Here is a 21,594-nt window from a genome sequence, read left to right on the forward strand (position 1 = left end):
GTAGCTAAAATTAGTTTTAACTAATGTTAAAAGTTAAAACTAGTTTTATCTAAAATCAAATCATGTACAGCAGTAAATTAATTAGACAAAACCAGTTTTGTCTAATTAATTTACTGCTAGTCAAAATAGTAAAACTAGAATTTACTGCTAGTCAAAAATGAATTTGAGTTAAAACTAGTTTTAACTAGACAAAACGGGTTTTAACAAAGACATTCAGTATAAACTAGTTTCAACTAGTTAAAACGCGTTCTAACTAAAAACGGGTTTTGACTGTAACATATATATACACATATAAAAATATACAATATATATTAAAATATAAAAAATAAACTTTTTTTATCTGTGAGTTAACAAAAAGAAGTATGAAGTAAATTTTTAGCTTCAAAATTTTTTAGTTTTAGTAATTTTATTATTAACTCATTAATAATTATTAAACTAAATGTCATTCTTACCAAGCAGACAAAGAGCATAATTTCCTTCAAGAACATTAAATAATATCCTTGTATTTTGTTCAGTCATAAGCAATTCCAAGCTTTTCTTAAAAATACCATGACTTAAAAAAACAGTTATACACTGAAAAAAAAACAAATGATTATGAACTATTTTACTTAAAACATATAAAAATATTTTAAAATTAACTAAATATTTATTAAACCATATATAACATATTTATACTGAAATGAATAATGGCATTTATAATCTTCCAATAATTATAATTTTTCAGCTAAATCAGTTCAAAATTAAATGGTTTTATTTTATAGAAATCAAAAGTTTAAGTATTATAATATGAAATATTATATTAAAATGTGAAAATATTCAACTCAATTATAAGATTAATTGTCTTTAATATTTTCAGTACTACAATTTATCCTTAGAAAATATACATTTGTGTTTCCCATGTGTATAAAAAAAAACCTTCTATAAACTTTAGCACTTTATTTAAAAATAAAATGCTAAATTTTAAAAAACATTCTTAAATTATATTTAAAACTATCATTATTCCTCTTTATTTCTTTAAATAATCCTTCTGATTAAATTCTGACATCAACAAAATTTTGACAAATAAATTTTATTGATAAATGATTGGTAGTTATCATAAAACAATGAAAACATTATCTATATTATTTTATTTTTAAAATATTTATGTGAACTGCTTTATTCTAAAAAATTTAATTTTGATTACAAATTTCAGTAATATTTTAATCAAAATTAATAAGATATTGTTCTGTAGTAGGTAAAAAATTCAAATCACTACATTACAGTATTGTGAATTTCTTACAAAATTTTATATCAAACAATAAACTAAGATAGTGTTAAATGATATATGTTATGTCCTAAATCAAGAAACTGTAAGGTTAATGGATACATATTTATACTAACTACACATTACATCACTGAATATAATTTTGAAAACCTATTTTTTAACAAAATAAAGATTTCACAATAAGATAAAGCTAATTATTAATAAATTTAACTGAAATATAAATGGAGTTCTGTTAATAAAGGTAAAATTATAATACAATTTACATATTTAGCCTTTTTATTTCATTATTAATAGCTGTAATAAATTAATTTTAAATGTATTGGTATTGAATCTATTTTTACAATCAAATGATGCTATCTAATGTTTTGCTACCTTAAATAAAAGCACTGTTAATATTGTATGATAAGCTTTTATTTAAGGATAGTAAAACATTAGATAGTGAGAAGTTACCTATGTTAAAAGTGATTTTAATAGTATATAAATGACAACATCTCAAAGCCCGAGTAGTATACAATAAATCACCAAACGATCACCTGAATATCAGGCTATAATAAGGCTAATTAAATGATTGGTCGGGGTCTGGGTGGCGTAACTGGCAAGCGCACCGCACGGCGCTTGCCAGTTACACCATTTAAATAATAAAATTTATTATATCTATATATGCCTGTTCCACAGCTATTCAAACATTCTATAAATAATTTAATTATAAAAAATAATTACAGATGAATAGATCATTTCACATACATAAAAATAATTATTTTCAAATGAAATTATTTTTACAATAATATAGTTGAAAGATTTTGAATTATCAACTTTTAAACGTCTTAACCACATTAGAATTTTGACATTTTGTTGTGAAAGACGACAGATTTTAATCAAACCAAGCTATTGATATAATAATCTTGTATTATTAACAAGAGTCAGATCAATAGACATACTTCTAAAATTGCATTTCATTTTACTAATTTCTTTTTAAATTTAATCATGCAATAAAGTAAACAAAATATTAAAATTTATGTAACTCTTTTGAAAGTTAGTGATAATTTAAAGGTTAGAAGTAAGGTTAAGTGTTTTCAGAATAAGTAAATGATATTTTGTATACAATTGTTATATTCCTATCCTAATTTTATGGTATGAAAATACAGTAAGACCCTACTTAACACTGCCTCGATTAATGATGATTCAATATAACGCACGCTACTCAAAGCCTAAAAAAAAGCTCAAAATTTATACTGGTTCATATATAATATGATTATTCCCGAACATGAACCAATCAGCAAAAGGTGGCAATTCATCATAGCACTGTACTTCCCTTAAATCTACGTTTGTTTTGCGCAATTTTGGAAAAAATATAATATCATGGATGCCATAGGAAATATCAACTTTACTTGGCAAGAATTAACTGATAAATGCATGAACGGAGTGTGAAAGAAGTTATGGTTGAAGGTATCCAAGAATTCTCAATGAGAAGAGCCTATCACTATATTGTTAGGTTGACCAAATTGTCAACCTAATCAATACACCAGGACTAGGAGATGTAGATGAGCAGGATATTGAGTAGTTACTGCAAGTTTCTGGTGAGAGCCTTACCAATTGTCATTAATAAGGCTCTCACCCTCATTCCACCAACGACAATCTTCAAGAATTGGCAGAATCAGGGTTCATTTTCAGAATCACTATTTACCAGGTAAATAGTGATTCTGAAAATGAAGAACCCGAAGAACTTGCTACAGATTTCCTTAGTAAAAGTTTGGTAATGATAATCAAAATCAAATTGTAGCAAATGATCCAGATTTTGAAAGGAGTACAAAAGCAAAATGAAGCATTTTGGATGCGATTGTCTGCTACTGACATTTGCTTAAGGAAAGAAAAAAGCAACAAATGAAACTGCATGACTTTATTGCAAAAAACAAAAATTTCAGAAAAGCCAGGACCTTCATCACAAAAAATGAACTTTACATTTCTGTGTCCATATGTTTATGTGTTATTTAACATATATTATTATGCAAATTAATAAAAAAACAACTTAAAATTAAAGTAAAAATCTGTTTATTTTGCTTGCATGTTCCCCTTTCCCTATTTACTCCATGTTAAAATGATCTTGTTTAATGCTGTTTCGTTTCGCACTTTGTCGTCTAGGAACACATCCCCGTGTTAAACAGGGTCTTACTGTATAGGCAAAATATTTAGAATAAACTGTCTCCTCTATATAAATACTGTATTTTCCTAAATGATATGAATTTTTCTACATTTTTTTAAAAGAAGAAAATACTAATTGATAAAAGTTAGATAAAAATAACAGATCTGTATATTTTAAACTGGTATCTTGTAATTTCTTTTAAAATGTATCAAATCTTTTAATCTATCAAAATAATAGTATTTAAGAGAAATTTACTTCACTTATTTACTTTAAAAATATTTATAAATTTCTTAATTTTTTTAAAAATTAATCTCATATAGAAAATTCTTTGTACAGAATTAGTTATGATGCTAAATTTAAAACAATTCAGAAATATTACTAAAGAAAATAAAAACAAGTCAGAATTCTTATATATTTATTTATTAATTTTATGTAATAATTTTATGACAAAAATTTAAAATTTTTGATAATATAATTAAATATTTATTAAGAAAATGATAAACTTAAAATCCTGCCTGTCATAAAAATTCTATACTTGTGTAAATATGGTTTTTCTATGAATTAGATTTATAATTATCATCATTACAGTATAAAATACTTTTTCAAATAATTTAAAATTATATCATATTTAAATATTTTATTATTGTTTACCTCTGGTGATATATTAGATAAATGATGAAACAAAGCTGGTACTGATAAAATATGAAGAAGGAAAAGATTCATTATATTCTCTGAAAATTGCCATGCCACTAATGGTCTAAAAGTATACAAAATTTATAATTAATGTTTCATAATATACTATTGTTAATATAATGTAATAGGAATACTTCAATACCTAATTGCAAGATTTGTAATTGCTAATAGAGCTGCTCTCTTTAAACTAGGCTTTGACCGAACAATTCCTTTAATTAATATAATCTGTAGATTAGCATACATTCCTTTTGTAACTAAATAACTCATAATATTTGCACAAAGTTGATTCATTGCAATCTTTAAAGCATCTCCTAAAAACAATAATTTTAATAATTTAAATTAAAATATTTAAATTTGAGAATAAATACAAACTTATTCTCAAATTCTTGATAAAGATTAGCACATTTATTTATTTTCATTTATTATATGACTCCTAATGCTAAAGCAAATCACCATATTTTTGTGTATAACTCACAGATTATCTATATATAAAAGGAAGTGTGAATTATGCAATGGGGTGGGTTATAAGCTGATTTTAAATTGCAATTATGAACTCATACCTATGAGTCAATGGCTGAAATTTAGTCATAGTATATAGAGGCAGGAGAATAGGGTAGAGCAGGCTATGTGAAGGTTTTATTTTCATTCTAGCAATTTTCTTCAGGTCATTTTAGGAGATTATTGTAGGTTATACACTTGAAAATATGGTATATTAAAAATATTAGAAGATTTAATAATTTTAATTAAAATAATAATTTTTACCTATTTTTATTCATTTCTAAAATTATGCATAAATCTCTTTCATATAATGCAAACATACCTTGCCAATCTTTAAACACTTTCCATGTATTGGCATTTGTAAAAGTAACCAGCATATGGAGATACAACATTAATGGTTTTGTATCTTGGGGGCATTCAGGCTTTAAAAAAATAATAATAGTAAAAATTAGCTGTTTTAGCAATTCATACATTATTTCCACAAAATCAATAATAAAACATTTTTTAAAAAGCATTCAAATTAAAATATAAATAATACACAAAAAAATAAATTCAAAGTAATTTTATATCCAACTTGTATAACTTGATATATAGTTTTACTATTCATTTGATAGATGATTTTTATCATTAGTTAAAAACAATTAAACTAAATACATGAAATCCTCATTAATTTGAAATTCAAGAGACAAAATAATCATGTCTTCAAATTAGTGTGTTTTGAATTATCTGAGATTTGCATATTTCTGTACAATATACCAAATGCCATATAACTAATGTAATTCATTAAGCAAACAGAATACAGCTATGTATACAGAATACAGTGGAACCCCGGTTAACGAACGTCCTGGTTAACGACAAAATTGGTTAACGAACTTTTATTTTGCAAAAATTTTGTCTCGGATAATGAACAAAATTCAGATAACGAACGTAATGGTATTTTGTGTCAAATTTTAATTGGTGTTAGGCATGTGCAAGTTAAGCATTGCTTTTCCGAGTGTTTGTGCTATACTTCTTTTTTCAGTTTTGTGATTTATATATTTAATCAATATGGCATCAAAGAAAGAAAAAAGTCATAGTGGTAACAGAAAACGACAACGCAATATAAATGACAATGTGCTATCGCATTTGAGAAAAATTTTGATTAAAAGAGTAAGACAATCAACTTTAGATCATTTTCTTGTTCCTTACAGAAAGAGTTTGTTTCTTTGTTAGGTTATGGCAATGCAATACTTGGGCGATCTGACTAGGGGGAATACCTTCTGGGAGGTGTTTTTAAGGGAAACTGGCCTCTATTTAGGCGTTACAGACGTGGAGAAATCCCGGAAAACTCCATGTGGCCAGCCCATCTGAGCGAGGTGTGAACCCATGAATGAACTCCCCGTGTTCAAGGTGCGAACCCATGAACGAACTCCTCGTGTTCAAGGTACGAAGACCACTTAGCCACTGGTGGGTTTTTTTACTGAAAGAGACTTTGACTTGAAGAATCTTCTGATGAAGTGCTACCTGTTATTTTTTTTGGAGGGGATTCCCCTTCTAAGCATTAAGGTTCGTATATCTCCACTTTTCTGCAACCAACTACAACAAATGAAGGTATGTACAGTGCTATTTTACTAAACAAAGTTCACATGTTTGTTGCTGTAATGATAGATACTACATTTTCCTACATTTTCATCAAAGAAAATTACTGTATATTACAAATAAAATGACAAAAATTTCGGAGACTTGAACGGATTAATTGCATTTACATTAATTTCTATGGGAAAAATTGCTTCGGTTAATGAACAATTCAGTTAACAAACAGAGTCGCGGAACGGATTAAGTTCATTAACCGGGGTTCCACTGTACTACTTTCATTAATTAATAATTATTCATGATATAAATAAACTGCAGATAAACAGCACATGTTCAGAGAGAATCTTACAGGTTGCCAGATAGGTTTTATAAAAAGTAAAGCATTATCAAAATGTAGTCTGAATTATTTTTGAAGTAGCCTAATAAGTAGAAAATCACCCAAACCTAGCAGCATAGAGTCCTACAAATAATATCTCAATCTGCTACTTTCAGCCTAGTCTTGCTATGCCTTCTGCAAACTCAGTTATCGCCAAGTTCTTGAACCAGTCATTAACAACCTCTTTCAGTTCGTTGTCACTTCCACAGTGGTTCCAGCTAAAAAAATCCTTCAATTTTGGGAAAAGATGGTAATCACAAGGAATCTAGTCTGGGCTATAAGAAGGATGTTCAAAAACTTCCCACTTAAACTGCTGAAGCAAGTTCTTTGTTAACACAGCAGCATGCGGATGTGTGTTATCCTGAAGAAGCACAATGCCTCTGGACAACAATCCCCGCCATTTGTTTCAAACTGAAGCTTCATTCATCACATTACCATAAACATTACATTCTCTGTCTGTAAATTTCAATAGGGCAGACTTTTTTGCATTCAAAATGTGTATTACACTACAAACCTCACACTTGATGGGATCTTTAATTTTGTCACACATTTCAAAATCACACTGTAAACAGTAAACGATTGTTGTGACTCACTGTTAGCATCAGACTGATGCAACAGTGAGTCACATGGGAAGGTCCATGATGCGGCAGTGGGTGATGGGAGAACTGCATGGCTTGTCAGATCAAAACCTTCTTTTCTTTTAGAATGATCCTTGTACTATAGTTATGAACTAATGGGATTTCGAACTATCCGATTTTGAATTAACAAGGATTTCATGTAACACAATTTTTATAAAATCATAATTTCAAAGTACAATTTTAAAAATAATTCCTAATAATATAAACAATTCAAATCTGCATATAACATTTGTAGTATATTCAGTTAGTCTACTCTAGAACTATGCTGGACCAAGATCGAGGTATAGCTACAAAAATTGTTACTGTGATTGTGTTTTCATTTATGTATCTGTGTTTAAAAATTTTCTATTCAATATGTTTAGTATGGTGCTTCGGTAGTTTGATGTATGTATTGGTAAAGCCTAATGTTTCTAGACTTTTGTGTAGTGTATGTGTTATGATGCCTATGCAAGAAAGGACTACAGGCATAATATATATCTAATCAATTCTTCCACAGACACTTTGTTTTGTGAGTGAGTTCTGAGTATTTAGTAATTTTTTCAGGGTATGTATTTTGCATGTTGTGAATGTTTGGTACAACTGCCTGTAATATCTATGTGAAATGTTTTATTTGTCAATGAATGTGATGTCTATATTGTTTTGTCTGTATTTATGGTTTGTCATATTATATTTTGTCTGTGTTGTTTTCTATGACTGTCATAAGGTGTGCATTTATAACTATTGCATATCCAACAACCATAAATAAATGGTTGCTGGGTATGTAATAGTTTGTGTTTGAGTGAAGCTTTTGATATTTTACTATTGTTGTTGTTGTTATTATTATTATTAGATTTTACAAATTTTAGAAGAAATTGGTTATTACAATATTATTACCATAAGTCTACCTACAGGTTAAAAAAATGAGCTAAATCTGAACAATAAAAACTATTTTTTAACCTAATACAAAACATTAATTAGAATAATTAGTTTAATATCAGATAAATAGAATGCAAGAATCCTGTGCTGTTCATTTCAATACCAATTTTGATATCCATACTAGAATTAATATCAAATGAAAAGTCAAAGTTCAAAAAACACATGATACTGATAAATGTAACAACTGTCAGAAACAATTTTAAAAAAATCAACATTAATTTCTCAATGAGAAAAAATTTTTTTGACTTATTTTTGTCACACTTTTAAATCAGTTATGTATTACAATACTTAGCAACATAAGGAAACTTAAATGGATAGTTGTATGATCTATAAAAACATTAAAATCATATGAAATAAAATACAATAATCATTTTAATTAGTACTCAGTCAATGAGATTTCTGTTAACAAGCTATCTCTCATAAAGATATTCAGTCCTACTCATATTAACAAGCAGAAACTCTACTAAGTGATGATAGCTAGAAAGATTAGTCTGAGATTCAATCAGCTGTTTGAACAATGATTGCATGTGTAAATTTAAACTTGTTTAATTGAAGTTTCTTTGTGATAATTTTAGTGTCTTGTTTGTGTTTCATACAGTGTGAATAAGTTCAGCGATACAGTTAGTTCTCAGTTTAGTCTTCTTCCCACTATAGTAAACATCAATAAAGTTAGCAAATCCATCACTTCAGAGATTCTTGACATTATTATGACGTGTGATTCACTTCCAAAAAGCATTAAAATGTTTTAATTAATTTAAAAAGAATTCTATAACTGAGAATTAATTGTCTCATCTCATTTGAAATAAAATTCAACTAACAATTTTTCAGTTAGTAAGTGCTTGTTCTTGTAAAAGATTAACTCATTGTTAAATAAGGAGTTAGTCAAATATTATTTCAATCACCAGTACAGTATGTATTTCTATTAATAGGACTTATTAAACTGGTATTTAAGATTACTGCAAATCAGTCACACATGCTAAAATTTATTAGCATTTATCTGATAATAAATTAGTAACTTTATTATCAGGTAAATGTAAATAAAACAATTAACACTAATTTAGCTAATTTTTTTTACCTGTAGGTAGACTTATGGTAATAATATTGTAATAACCAATTTCTTCTAATAGTAAAATACAGATAAATGTAAATAAAACAATTTTAATCTGTGTGACTGATTTGCAATAATCTTAAATACCAGTTTAATAAGTCCTATTAATAGAAATACACACTGTACTGGTGATTGAAATAATATTTGAATAAATTAAGGACATTGAGGCATATTAATTTAATTTAAAGAGTTAGTCTCTTACTTAACAAGTATATCTTTGTTGTTCATATTAATATATAAACTCCATGACAGACCTAATTTATAGAACAAAATGTTATTGGACCAGATATTGGTAAATTTAAATATGAGAAATATGAAAATAATCAAAATGTTTCTTGGAATTTAAAGCAAAATGAACAAAATGTTTATAGAAAAAGTGTTTATGGACAAATTTCTGTGCATAGTTAATTTGTTTAACAATTGATTCATTTTTTGTAAAAAGATTTAAATATTTAAATACCTTTAGATGTTTCAGGTAAATACAACATTGCCATAACAATGCTTTAATTTGTTGAATCCATAGAACAGCTTCTTCTTTATTCAATGCTACTGATATGTAACTTTGCTATTGAAATAAAAAAAAGAAAATTTCATCATTATTTAAAATCCAATTTAATAAAGGTTTCAATAAAAATTTCAAAATTATTTTTTTAATTAAATAATGTTAATATAATTTTTATTCAAAAATTAATTTTTTTACAAAATTCACATTTTTATGCAGAAAGAGGAAAAAAAATTAGACAAATCCAGTTTCAATTCTTTTCCAGATATATAATAGAAATCAAATGTTTCTGTAGAATGGTATTTAATATTTTATCGTTTATACGTTAAGAATAATGAATTGTTGATACTAAAAGAAAACAAAAAATATTTAATTTTTTTATAAAACACATATTTTTTGATAATTAGATTCAAAGGAAAATAAGATTTAAATTAGAATTAATTTTAAAAAATCATATATACATAACAATCTCAGCATTCTTAATATGAAATACATAAAAATTTCAAATTTAGAATATTTCTTACTGTTGCTATAAAATTCTAAACAAATTCAAACATTGGTGAAGCCTATCACCTAAAATATGATATGAAGTCAAATTATAAAAGACAGATTAGGATGACTCAACTGCAAATATTAAATGTTTCCAAAATGCAAATATATGCTTCAATTATCATTTTTTCCATTTTATACAATGTAATTTTAAATTGTAAATCAAGTAAAAATTTATTTCTCAAATATGAATTTGTTACAGTCATTATTAAAAATCAAATATTTTTAAAGTTATAATATATTGTTATAGGATATTTCTGAGATAGCAAAAACAGTTATCTTAAATATTGTCACTACATAAATATTTCAACTTCGTTAACAGTTGTAATAATAAACGACACTTTTAGCCCACAACTATAAATTAGATAGAGTTAGATAACCTAATAAATAGGATTTAACAATTTGGAGGGCTTATGCAACTCTATTTAATTCATTAACAGTTGTTGAATTAAAATGGCTCATTTAACAAAATATTGGAATTGTTTTATCAAAATCTAATAACTATGATGTTTATGAATAATTCCAAGTTTTATTTTTCTATATGATTATTATATTATTCATATTCACTACTATATCCAAATCAGTTTTACATACATAAAGTGTTGTTTTATAATTATTGTTGCTCAGACATGAAAATACTGAACATTTAAAAATGAAAACTTATTCAGAGTTTTGTTGATTCTTCGGTACAAATTTTTTATCTTATGTAATATATTATTATTCATTCTCATTCTGACATTCCATAAACATCCAATGATGTTCATCACTTTTGTTTCCTACATTGCTGCTAACTATGTAGTGATACTAAAGCCACCATAAAAAATGTGTTGCCATCTGACATCAACTGTGATTCAGATAATCTAGCCTATCATTTTTATGCATAATAGACCTCCTCTGCACATTGTTACATCTGTAATGGAACTACTTTGAGCCCATTTCAAAAATGATAAGATTAGTGTCAGTTATTTTTCTTTAGCAAAGTCATCCCAGTCTCCAGATCTGGATCTATGTAACTTCTGGCTTTGAAATTTCTTAAAAGCCAATGTCTACCATAGTGACATTCATAACTCAACTAAGGTAGTGAAATGGCATGTTACCTTGACCTAAAAATCAAGGTAACATGCCATTTCACTATCATAGCTCTTGTCACTCTTACATTAATAGTTTCCATGTCATTTTCTGCTTTAATATATAAGAAGAAGATACACCACATTGAAGAGGTCCCTTCTTAATGCATATTAAATTTTTACTTTTTATTACCACCAGCAATGGTTATTATGTGTTGGAATTATTTCATTTTACTCCATAAATACTTCCACATCATCTCATTAGTCCATATCATCACTATCAAGTTTTATAGTTGCTGTTACAGTAGGCTAATAGATATCTTGCTACAGCAGTTAGATTAGATAAACTTTAATTATGGTCACTCCATATATATCATTAACACCTGTGAACAAACAATTACCTGATTTTCTGTGATATTCTTGTATTATAAAAAAAACGTCTGATAACTATTAATTACCACTCTCATCATTCTGTAGGCCACTGTCTCTCAAGTTTGAAAATCTAATTTTAGTGCTCATAATTAATTTAAAAAATTTTTTTTAAACTACAGTAAAATGCCCTCTACATAACTTTTTGATAACTTTAAATTTAAATAAATATGTTGAAAATGTTTTTATTTATAAATTCACATAAATAATGTTTATTAATAGGTATTTTTAAAGAAAATATAATATTCATATTTCAAAATTTATATTCTAAAAATTGAATCTATTTGGTTACTTAATTTCAATTTTTATTTTAATCAAATTTAATTACAATTAAACCCATAAATAATTTTACATTATTGTATTTATTCTATTACTTTTAAAATGCAACATTTAATTATATATTAAATGCTATCATGTTAGCATGGAACCAATAAACTATGTAACATGTAAAATCATAAAGCAAAATGGCACATCAAATAATTCACTAATGATTAAGGAATTAATAAAGATTGAGATATCATTCTAAAGGTTCAACAGTGACAAATTTGTTGATATAATTTAAATGGTTCAGTCAAAATATCTGAACATTATGTGTTTATTACAGACAAATTAATTCATGTATCTTTAACATTGGATAAAATTTAAAGAGGACTAACATTTTTGATCCAGTTAAAAAGCCATCTTTAAATGTGAACAGTTGAAATTAGAATGATGTTTTATCAAAATAGTTTTTCAAAATATATTAAATTAACTGAAAAAAAAAAATGCATCTAGATACTGGTTCATTTATCCAAATCATGTCTAGTTTAATGGTCATTTTACATGGCAATTACAACTGCTTAAAATAAGTTAACTGTATACATTACATTCAGTCTTTCAGATATCTTCTTTAACCTAATTTCTCATTTATAATTCAAATGTCTAGTTCAGATATGTAAGGAGATCATTTCATTTCATTAATCAAAATTCATGATCATAATACAACAAGAAGAAAAAACCATAAAAACATAAACCAAACCAATGTTCATAACAACAAACAGAAATGAAAAAATTCAAAACAAAATGAGCAAAGAAATGACCATGAATTATTTACAGCAAGGGTTACAGGAGTTAGCAATGCAGCACCTGAGAAGCATTTTAGATGCACCTTCTAGAGCCATGCACCTTCTAGAGCCATAGTCATGCAAGCACAAATGTATATACAGTGACCTCTCAGTTATATAACTCTATAGGGACCAATAATAAAAGTTGTTTAAGAGAGAGACTGACCAACTTGAATGAAAAGTGTTAAAAATATAACTGTAAACTCCTTTCAGTATTGATTACCACAGTTAAAAGCATTATTTCTTTTAAATTCAAAATACAAAGTTAAATCTGGCAACGTTGCTACTTATGTCACCTAGAAATTAATGTGCATATCCAAGTTTTACTACAAAAGTGGATCTGTGGGGCCAAAGTACAGTACTGTATTTTTCTTTATGTTAAAATCTTCATAGAGCAGAAACTGGAAGTATGTTGATTTTGGAAATTTTGTTGGCCATCCATAGTTAGATAGAATACATGTCAGGAAAGGTCAATTTGTCAAAATTTGAAAAATATGCATGTAAATAATTGCGACCTGACACAAAATTCATACCAAAGTTATTAGTCAATACATACCTGGAAACAGCTTTAGAGGATGCAACAATAGTCTGGAAATACATGACAATGGTTGCTAAAGGGTTATGACATTACCACTTGTTTTATCTAAACATATAGCCAGCAGCCATTCTGTTTCTAAAAACAGTTATTATGACCAGTATGATAATCCTCTCTGCTTTCTTATCTTCCTGGGCACCTGTCTGACCTATGCCAAAGCGACCCCATTCAGTTCTTGTGATTGACAATCATGACGGTAAAGTGAGGAAAAAATACATTAGTCTGAAACATTTGTAGGGGTATAGAACTGAGAGTGTCATTTAACTGAGAGTCATTCAAATGAGATTTTAGACGTTGTCTCCCATAGGCTTCAGCCAAGACCAGTGAAAATCGTCTCATAACTGAGAGGTGCTTAAATGAGAAATGTATAAGTGAAAGGTCACTAAACTTGTAATTTTATTTAATTTGATTCTGTATTATTTTATGTATTTACTTTTCATTTTCATTTTTTAGTTATTACATGCATGTATAATCTTTATTTTGTATAAATATACATATTTCAAACATAAATATTTATTATAACATTGTGATTTTTTTTCAAAAATTAAACTATGGGCCCTCACTGGTTTTTAAAATTTTTATTGCGCCCTTAGTTAGTAACAAAAAGGTTGCCAATCTCTGATTCAGTTATGGATTGAACAGTTGATATTTCAATTATTTGAATTTTCATTTTCTTCCCTTTCCAACTTCAGTATTATGCATATTCAACATAAATGTATTATTAAAAAATTAATAGATTAATCAGATTTGTATTTGTCCAAATCCAAGCCTTCAAACTGCTAAAATAATTTTCATTCATCATACATTCACTGCAATTTTTTCCAGTCATCCATGTAAGTTTCACATGTTTTTCAACAGAGATGACTCTATGTTAACATTATTAAAGCCCTAGATATAAAAATAACAACAGCATTGCTGAAAATTGCTATTTATGATTTATCAAGAGAGTGTCACATGATAATAAGATGCTATTTTCTGATAAAATAATAGTCAAAGGATAATTATTGTTGCTTGTTTGTAGATCAACAATATTTTATGCGTTATTTAAGTATACCACCTAAGCATGTATCTTAATTGTTATTATTATAGTAAATAGTTTTATTTTAATACAATTTTGAAANATTTTCATTTTCTTCCCTTTCCAACTTCAGTATTATGCATATTCAACATAAATGTATTATTAAAAAATTAATAGATTAATCAGATTTGTATTTGTCCAAATCCAAGCCTTCAAACTGCTAAAATAATTTTCATTCATCATACATTCACTGCAATTTTTTCCAGTCATCCATGTAAGTTTCACATGTTTTTCAACAGAGATGACTCTATGTTAACATTATTAAAGCCCTAGATATAAAAATAACAACAGCATTGCTGAAAATTGCTATTTATGATTTATCAAGAGAGTGTCACATGATAATAAGATGCTATTTTCTGATAAAATAATAGTCAAAGGATAATTATTGTTGCTTGTTTGTAGATCAACAATATTTTATGCGTTATTTAAGTATACCACCTAAGCATGTATCTTAATTGTTATTATTATAGTAAATAGTTTTATTTTAATACAATTTTGAAATCTGAAAACAGATTAAGTATTTTTAATTTAAAATATAAATTATATAAAAATTACCTGCAAAGAATTATTATCCATTTGAATCTATTTGGTTACTTAATTTCAATTTTTATTTTNAAACATATGTAGGGGTATAGAACTGAGAGTGTCATTTAACTGAGAGTCATTCAAATGAGATTTTAGACGTTGTCTCCCATAGGCTTCAGCCAAGACCAGTGAAAATCGTCTCATAACTGAGAGGTGCTTAAATGAGAAATGTATAAGTGAAAGGTCACTAAACTTGTAATTTTATTTAATTTGATTCTGTATTATTTTATGTATTTACTTTTCATTTTCATTTTTTAGTTATTACATGCATGTATAATCTTTATTTTGTATAAATATACATATTTCAAACATAAATATTTATTATAACATTGTGATTTTTTTTCAAAAATTAAACTATGGGCCCTCACTGGTTTTTAAAATTTTTATTGCGCCCTTAGTTAGTAACAAAAAGGTTGCCAATCTCTGATTCAGTTATGGATTGAACAGTTGATATTTCAATTATTTGAATTTTCATTTTCTTCCCTTTCCAACTTCAGTATTATGCATATTCAACATAAATGTATTATTAAAAAATTAATAGATTAATCAGATTTGTATTTGTCCAAATCCAAGCCTTCAAACTGCTAAAATAATTTTCATTCATCATACATTCACTGCAATTTTTTCCAGTCATCCATGTAAGTTTCACATGTTTTTCAACAGAGATGACTCTATGTTAACATTATTAAAGCCCTAGATATAAAAATAACAACAGCATTGCTGAAAATTGCTATTTATGATTTATCAAGAGAGTGTCACATGATAATAAGATGCTATTTTCTGATAAAATAATAGTCAAAGGATAATTATTGTTGCTTGTTTGTAGATCAACAATATTTTATGCGTTATTTAAGTATACCACCTAAGCATGTATCTTAATTGTTATTATTATAGTAAATAGTTTTATTTTAATACAATTTTGAAATCTGAAAACAGATTAAGTATTTTTAATTTAAAATATAAATTATATAAAAATTACCTGCAAAGAATTATTATCCATACTAGTGATAACATATCTACAAACAGTTTCAAATCGCTGAAATAAATATTTAAGAAATTAATTAAATAAAATGTAATATACATTTTATGAGAGTTTTATTATAAAAAATCCTTACTTGTTTATCCTCTTCCTCTTCAAGTATAAAAAGAAATTTTCTAATAACTTTAAACATTTCATATGCTATATGTAAACAAAATTTGAAAATTACATATTCATTGTATATAAATCCATAGCTGAAATTATTTTAAAAAGTTTACAGCAAAAGAAAAAGAAACCATTAAAACTTGATATTTTAATTATTATTATATAATTAAAAATACACAGTTGAAGTCAAAAAAAAAATTTTTTTTGCTTTATTAAAACTTCTTAAGTCATTAACTTCTTAAAATAACAGTTTAAAATACATAAAAAAAAAACAGAAAATATAGAAAATTAAATATTTTTTGTGTTTATTTTAGATTATAAATAAGTTTAATAATAAAATTAAAATTTATCACATTAAAAAAATATATTAACTGATAATAATGCATATACTGTTAAATGAAACTAACAATTCCATTTAACAGTATGTGCATTATTACCAGTTAATATTTACAATAAGATTTGAAATGTTAAACTGGAAGAATTCATTGATTAATAATAATAATTAAAAAAAAATTCTTACCAGACAAAGATGTCTTTCCATCATTTTCTCTTACTTCAGTAAATATTTCATCAAATTCTTTACGAATTTTACTTTTTAATTTCAATCTTGTTAGATAGCGTCGAACATGTGACTAGAGAACCATTTTAAAAAAATCTTTTAACAGCTTTGTCAATTTATATGTAATTTAATAAATTATCATATTTTTAAATATAAAAACAATTAAACTTATAAAAGTTATCAATAATTCAACAATTTTAGTACAAAAATTGGATAAGCTTTTTGAAATATGCTTCATTAATCCCCATTAAGTTATATTTAATGATGAAAATTTATTCTGACCATTACAAATATTTTAATTATCATTATTAATACTCAATGATATTTATATGGTGTGTTTGTTTTAAAAATATCATAAAAATAATTTGAAATAAGGAACCCCAGTGAAACTTAATAATTTCAGTAAAATTTTTAATCTCAAATTGTTGATTGGTAGTAATATAATCATATCATGGACATTAAAATTTAGTTAAATAAATTTCTCTTATATAATTCTGTTTTTATTACAATCATTTTCCGACATCAATAAATCATTCAAGTTTGTATTTTGTGTTTATAATTTATCACAATTTATGATCTTATATGTTATTTAAAGACATTAAATACAAATAATGTTTTATTTTGTTTATAGTATCATTCTTATAAGACAAATGTCTTATTTATGAAGGTATCAAATTATATAAAAATAGATATGTGAATATTACAATAATAAATTTTAAAATTATTTACAGTGTATAAAATATTTATCTCAAATTTAAAAGCAAAATTAATTACAGTTCACCCCCCTATAACACGAGTTCATATAATGCGGATTCATATATCACGGCAAAAAAATTGTGACCATATTCATATAAAGACGCTAAAAGAGACTCATAAAATGCAGTAAAACATCATCGCCAACTCGTGTCATGACAGGATTGGTCGAATTTGGACCAATAGTGGACGAGCAGCCAAACTACTTACACGCTACAGAGAGTTTAGGCAGGTAAGTTGAGTTTACTATCGTCTGTACAGTATATAAATTAGGTACTGTAAGTCTAATACAGCACTATAATTTTATACATTTCTTGTGAAAAAAACATTTCTTATTCAACGGTCATAAAAATTATTTCTATTAACGATGTCTTCAAAGTTCAACGAATTTTTCGCAGAAAAATAACTTATGAGAAAACGCGGCTGCCGTTTGGTGCGTTTCTCCGCGACGAAAACAAGCTTAAGCAATGGCATAGTCAAACAGTGAACACTCTGTAAGTAATCCTACAATTTTTTGCTTATAGCATAGTTTATACAGATTGCCAAAAAATTATGTTTTTTTGGAAATGTTGAGTGAAATTAGTCTAGAATCGATTAATTTTATGAAAGAAAACCTTTCGAACAGCTGTAGTCCATAAACTGCAGATGTGCCAGGTTGTGACTGGCTTGTGTATTTGAGGATTCCTACAATGCAAAATTCTTATAAAGCAGAATGTATCTACTGCATTATAGGGGGGTCAACTGTATACAAAAAAATATTTTATGTAAGACTTAGAAAAAGATAGAAAAATCATGGATAAACAATTTTAACTGTTTAAAATATATTGAACAGGATGTTTTAAATTTAATTATTCAATAATTGATTAAATTTAAAATATAAATTAGTCAATCAGAGATATATAATATGAGCAACTGTATTTTGTAGGAAGCAGTTTATTTATTTCATAAAATAATCTAGAAATTGTTTATGATTAACTGAAGATTATTTACTGCAGTAATAGTAATAATTCCACATAACAATACAATTTGTACAGAGAACCAATTTACAGAGTTCTTATTCAAATTTTTGTTTTAAATTCCATGACTTTTCCTGATCAACTTTGTACAAATTCCTTGACCATCATGTCTCTTACAGTATGGAACAATAACAAAATTAAACAGCATTTGACTTACTATATACATATGCTATTGCTTCTCCAACTTTTTAATTAGTTATTTTTTATAATTAACAGTTATATAGTTTTTATAATTGCCGAATTATTAAAACTAAAAATAAAATGTTTTATTAAATTAAAATAATTTATTCTGTTATTAATCCATAACCATAAATCTACATGTCTTTGAAAAGAAGAAAAAAGCAATTATTTATTTATTATTCATTAACAAATCCTGTATAATCCATATGCAAAACTATATATTTATTAAATTTATCCCGTAATATATTTTCTGAACTTTATAAAGTATTAATAGACTGAAAAAAATTTCAATCAAAATTATTAAAATGAAAAATGGTAAATAATACCATTTAAATTATAATTATACAGTCGACCCCCCTATAAGATATAGATACGTTCCAATTTATTAGGAATCCGATTTCTTACAAGTCGTTCCAATCACAGCCCGACACGTGTCAAGTTTACGGACTACGGCTGATTGAAAGGTTTTCTTCCATAAAATTAATCGATTCTACACTAATCCGACTCAACATTTCCAAAATACGTATATTTTTTCGTAGTTTTATAGGAATCGTAATTATAGGGGGGTCGACTATATATCATTTTTTGAACTTCGTAAATTTCTGGGGAAATTTTGTGTATGCTTGAGAGAAATTTTGGGTTTTGAAAATATTCTGCACCTCCTGTCATAAGTTGTATTGCATCACATTACTTCTTGCTGTCTGCAGATGGCTACACTTAGTCAAGCATATTGTCAGCGAAAAAAAAAATCAACAAGGCAGCCAAGGAGGCAAATTTCCTGACTTTTTCCAAACACTAATGAAAATCCCTAACATTCCAGGTACACAGAAACCCTGAATTTACCATCCTTGACTTTTTAAATTAGCACTATGCATTATTCATATTTAAATTTTAAAATTAAAATCAACATAAAAACTAACATGAATTAATTTTAAAACAATAAAGATTTCAAAGCTATTTTATAAATACCATATTTCCTCAATTAACTGCGAGGATTCAAATAAACCCCAAGGAATAAAGATAATGTTAAAAATAAAAAGTAGGGAAACATGTTGAAATACTGCAAAGTACAAGATAATGTAGTTAGAGTGACGGGTAAAAAATTTAACTTTTGTTTGACAATTGAAATTTAACTTTTGTTTGACAATTGAAATTTAACTTAAATTCAAATTGTCCAGAGTCAGATAGCACTTTCTATTTCAAGGTTCACGGAAACATTTTTAAAAATAAAATTATAAATATTGTCAAATATTGAGTGTGAGAAAGTCACAATCGAGTAACCATAGCCTCAAAATAATCTCTAGGGGATACAAACACTTTAAAAATAAATCCTCAAATGTTTAATCAAGCAAATATGGTACTTATGACTAGAATTTACCATCAAAGAAACACAGACTTCATTTTGGCAGAAATATTGTCTGATACAGGCATATTCATGAATTTTGGCTAATATTTATTGTATTATTTTATTATTATTAAAAAAATACAATAATAAAACATCACTTCTACTGAATTCAAAGAGGTTTTGAAATCAGTTTGGCATCTGATGTTTAAAAACCAGTTATTATCAAACTGATTAACCAATTTTGAGAATTTGTGGTTTTTGCCAGCACTAATTTTAACTTATCATACCTGTATACATATAGCAGATTGTTCTCTTTTCTTTTCTTGTGCTCTTTCTAGACGAGCAGCTTTTGCTTGTTCTAAAAACTGATCCTTAGAACTCAAATTTGTATGACAGAACATGACAAATCACACCATTAGTATATTTCTGTAATATATAAAAAAAAAGATAATTTATTAAAAAACAAACTACTTACACGCTACAGAGAGTTTAGGCAGGTAAGTTGAGTTTACTATCGTCTGTACAGTATATAAATTAGGTACTGTAAGTCTAATACAGTACTGTAATTTCATACATTTCTTGTGAAAAAACATTTCTTATTCAACAGTCATAAAAATTATTTCTATTAACGATGTCTCCAAAGTTCAACAAATTTTTTGCAGAAAAATAAATTATCAGAAAACGCNCTCTTTCTAGACGAGCAGCTTTTGCTTGTTCTAAAAACTGATCCTTAGAACTCAAATTTGTATGACAGAACATGACAAATCACACCATTAGTATATTTCTGTAATATATAAAAAAAAAAGGTAATTTATTAAAAAAAGTCATTATTCTATAAATGTAATTACAGATGATTACTGATAGCAATCTGATACAGATAATTTATAATAGTGTATTGGAATCAGTTTGTTTTACATAATGATATTCCAAACTCTGTTTTTTTTTAGTCAGTATAAAAAAGAAAAAAAGAAACATTTGATCATTGGTTTGTAAAACATACCAATACCAATATAGCAGGAACATTCCAATAGACTAATATATTGGTATCAAATTGATATCATTCAGTATCAGTTACATCTGTAAATATTGGTAACTAAATTAATTATCTCTATAATATTTGGAAATTAATATAGAAGTTAATTAATATAGAATATTTGGAAATTAATTATATCTACCGTATTTTTCGCCGTATACAAGCTTAAGCAATGGCATGGTCAAACAGTGAACACTCTGTAAGTAATCCTACAATTTTTTGCTTATAGCATAGTTTATACAGATTGCCAAAAAATTATGTGNTTGCCTATCAAAAATTGCTAGATCTAACTAGGAAGAAACATCACTGATAAGAAGCCACAATCCAAAATATGGTTACAAGAAATGTTAATCAATGTGCATTTAAATATAAAATATAGTTTTTGTTAGAATATCAGAAGTGTCAAGTATTTACCTGAAAATGTTTAACTTTTTTTTACATTTCAAATGACA

The 21,594-nt window shown here is 26.4% G+C and overlaps 1 protein-coding gene across 1 annotated transcript in view; it reads right to left on the reverse strand.

Moving 5' to 3' along the window:
* Positions 1-20,530, reverse strand: part of LOC111630838 (ubiquitin-protein ligase E3B-like) — a 118,519-nt gene extending 97,989 nt beyond the window's left edge. The window contains exons 1-9 of the mRNA XM_023375002.1: positions 20,397-20,530; positions 16,777-16,888; positions 16,228-16,292; positions 16,092-16,148; positions 9,665-9,769; positions 4,918-5,017; positions 4,240-4,408; positions 4,056-4,161; positions 453-573 (exon numbers count right to left, since the gene is read on the reverse strand). Of these exons, the coding sequence (XP_023230770.1) occupies positions 453-573; positions 4,056-4,161; positions 4,240-4,408; positions 4,918-5,017; positions 9,665-9,769; positions 16,092-16,148; positions 16,228-16,292; positions 16,777-16,888; positions 20,397-20,510 (949 nt within the window). The 5' untranslated portion in view covers positions 20,511-20,530. The remainder of the gene's footprint in view (positions 1-452; positions 574-4,055; positions 4,162-4,239; positions 4,409-4,917; positions 5,018-9,664; positions 9,770-16,091; positions 16,149-16,227; positions 16,293-16,776; positions 16,889-20,396) is intronic.
* Between the last annotated feature and the right edge of the window lie 1,064 nt (positions 20,531-21,594).

The sequence above is a fragment of the Centruroides sculpturatus genome, unplaced genomic scaffold, assembly GCF_000671375.1.
Source record: "Centruroides sculpturatus isolate CEXI.00-Female unplaced genomic scaffold, Cexi_2.0 scaffold6, whole genome shotgun sequence".
NCBI classification, from domain to species: domain Eukaryota; kingdom Metazoa; phylum Arthropoda; class Arachnida; order Scorpiones; family Buthidae; genus Centruroides; species Centruroides sculpturatus.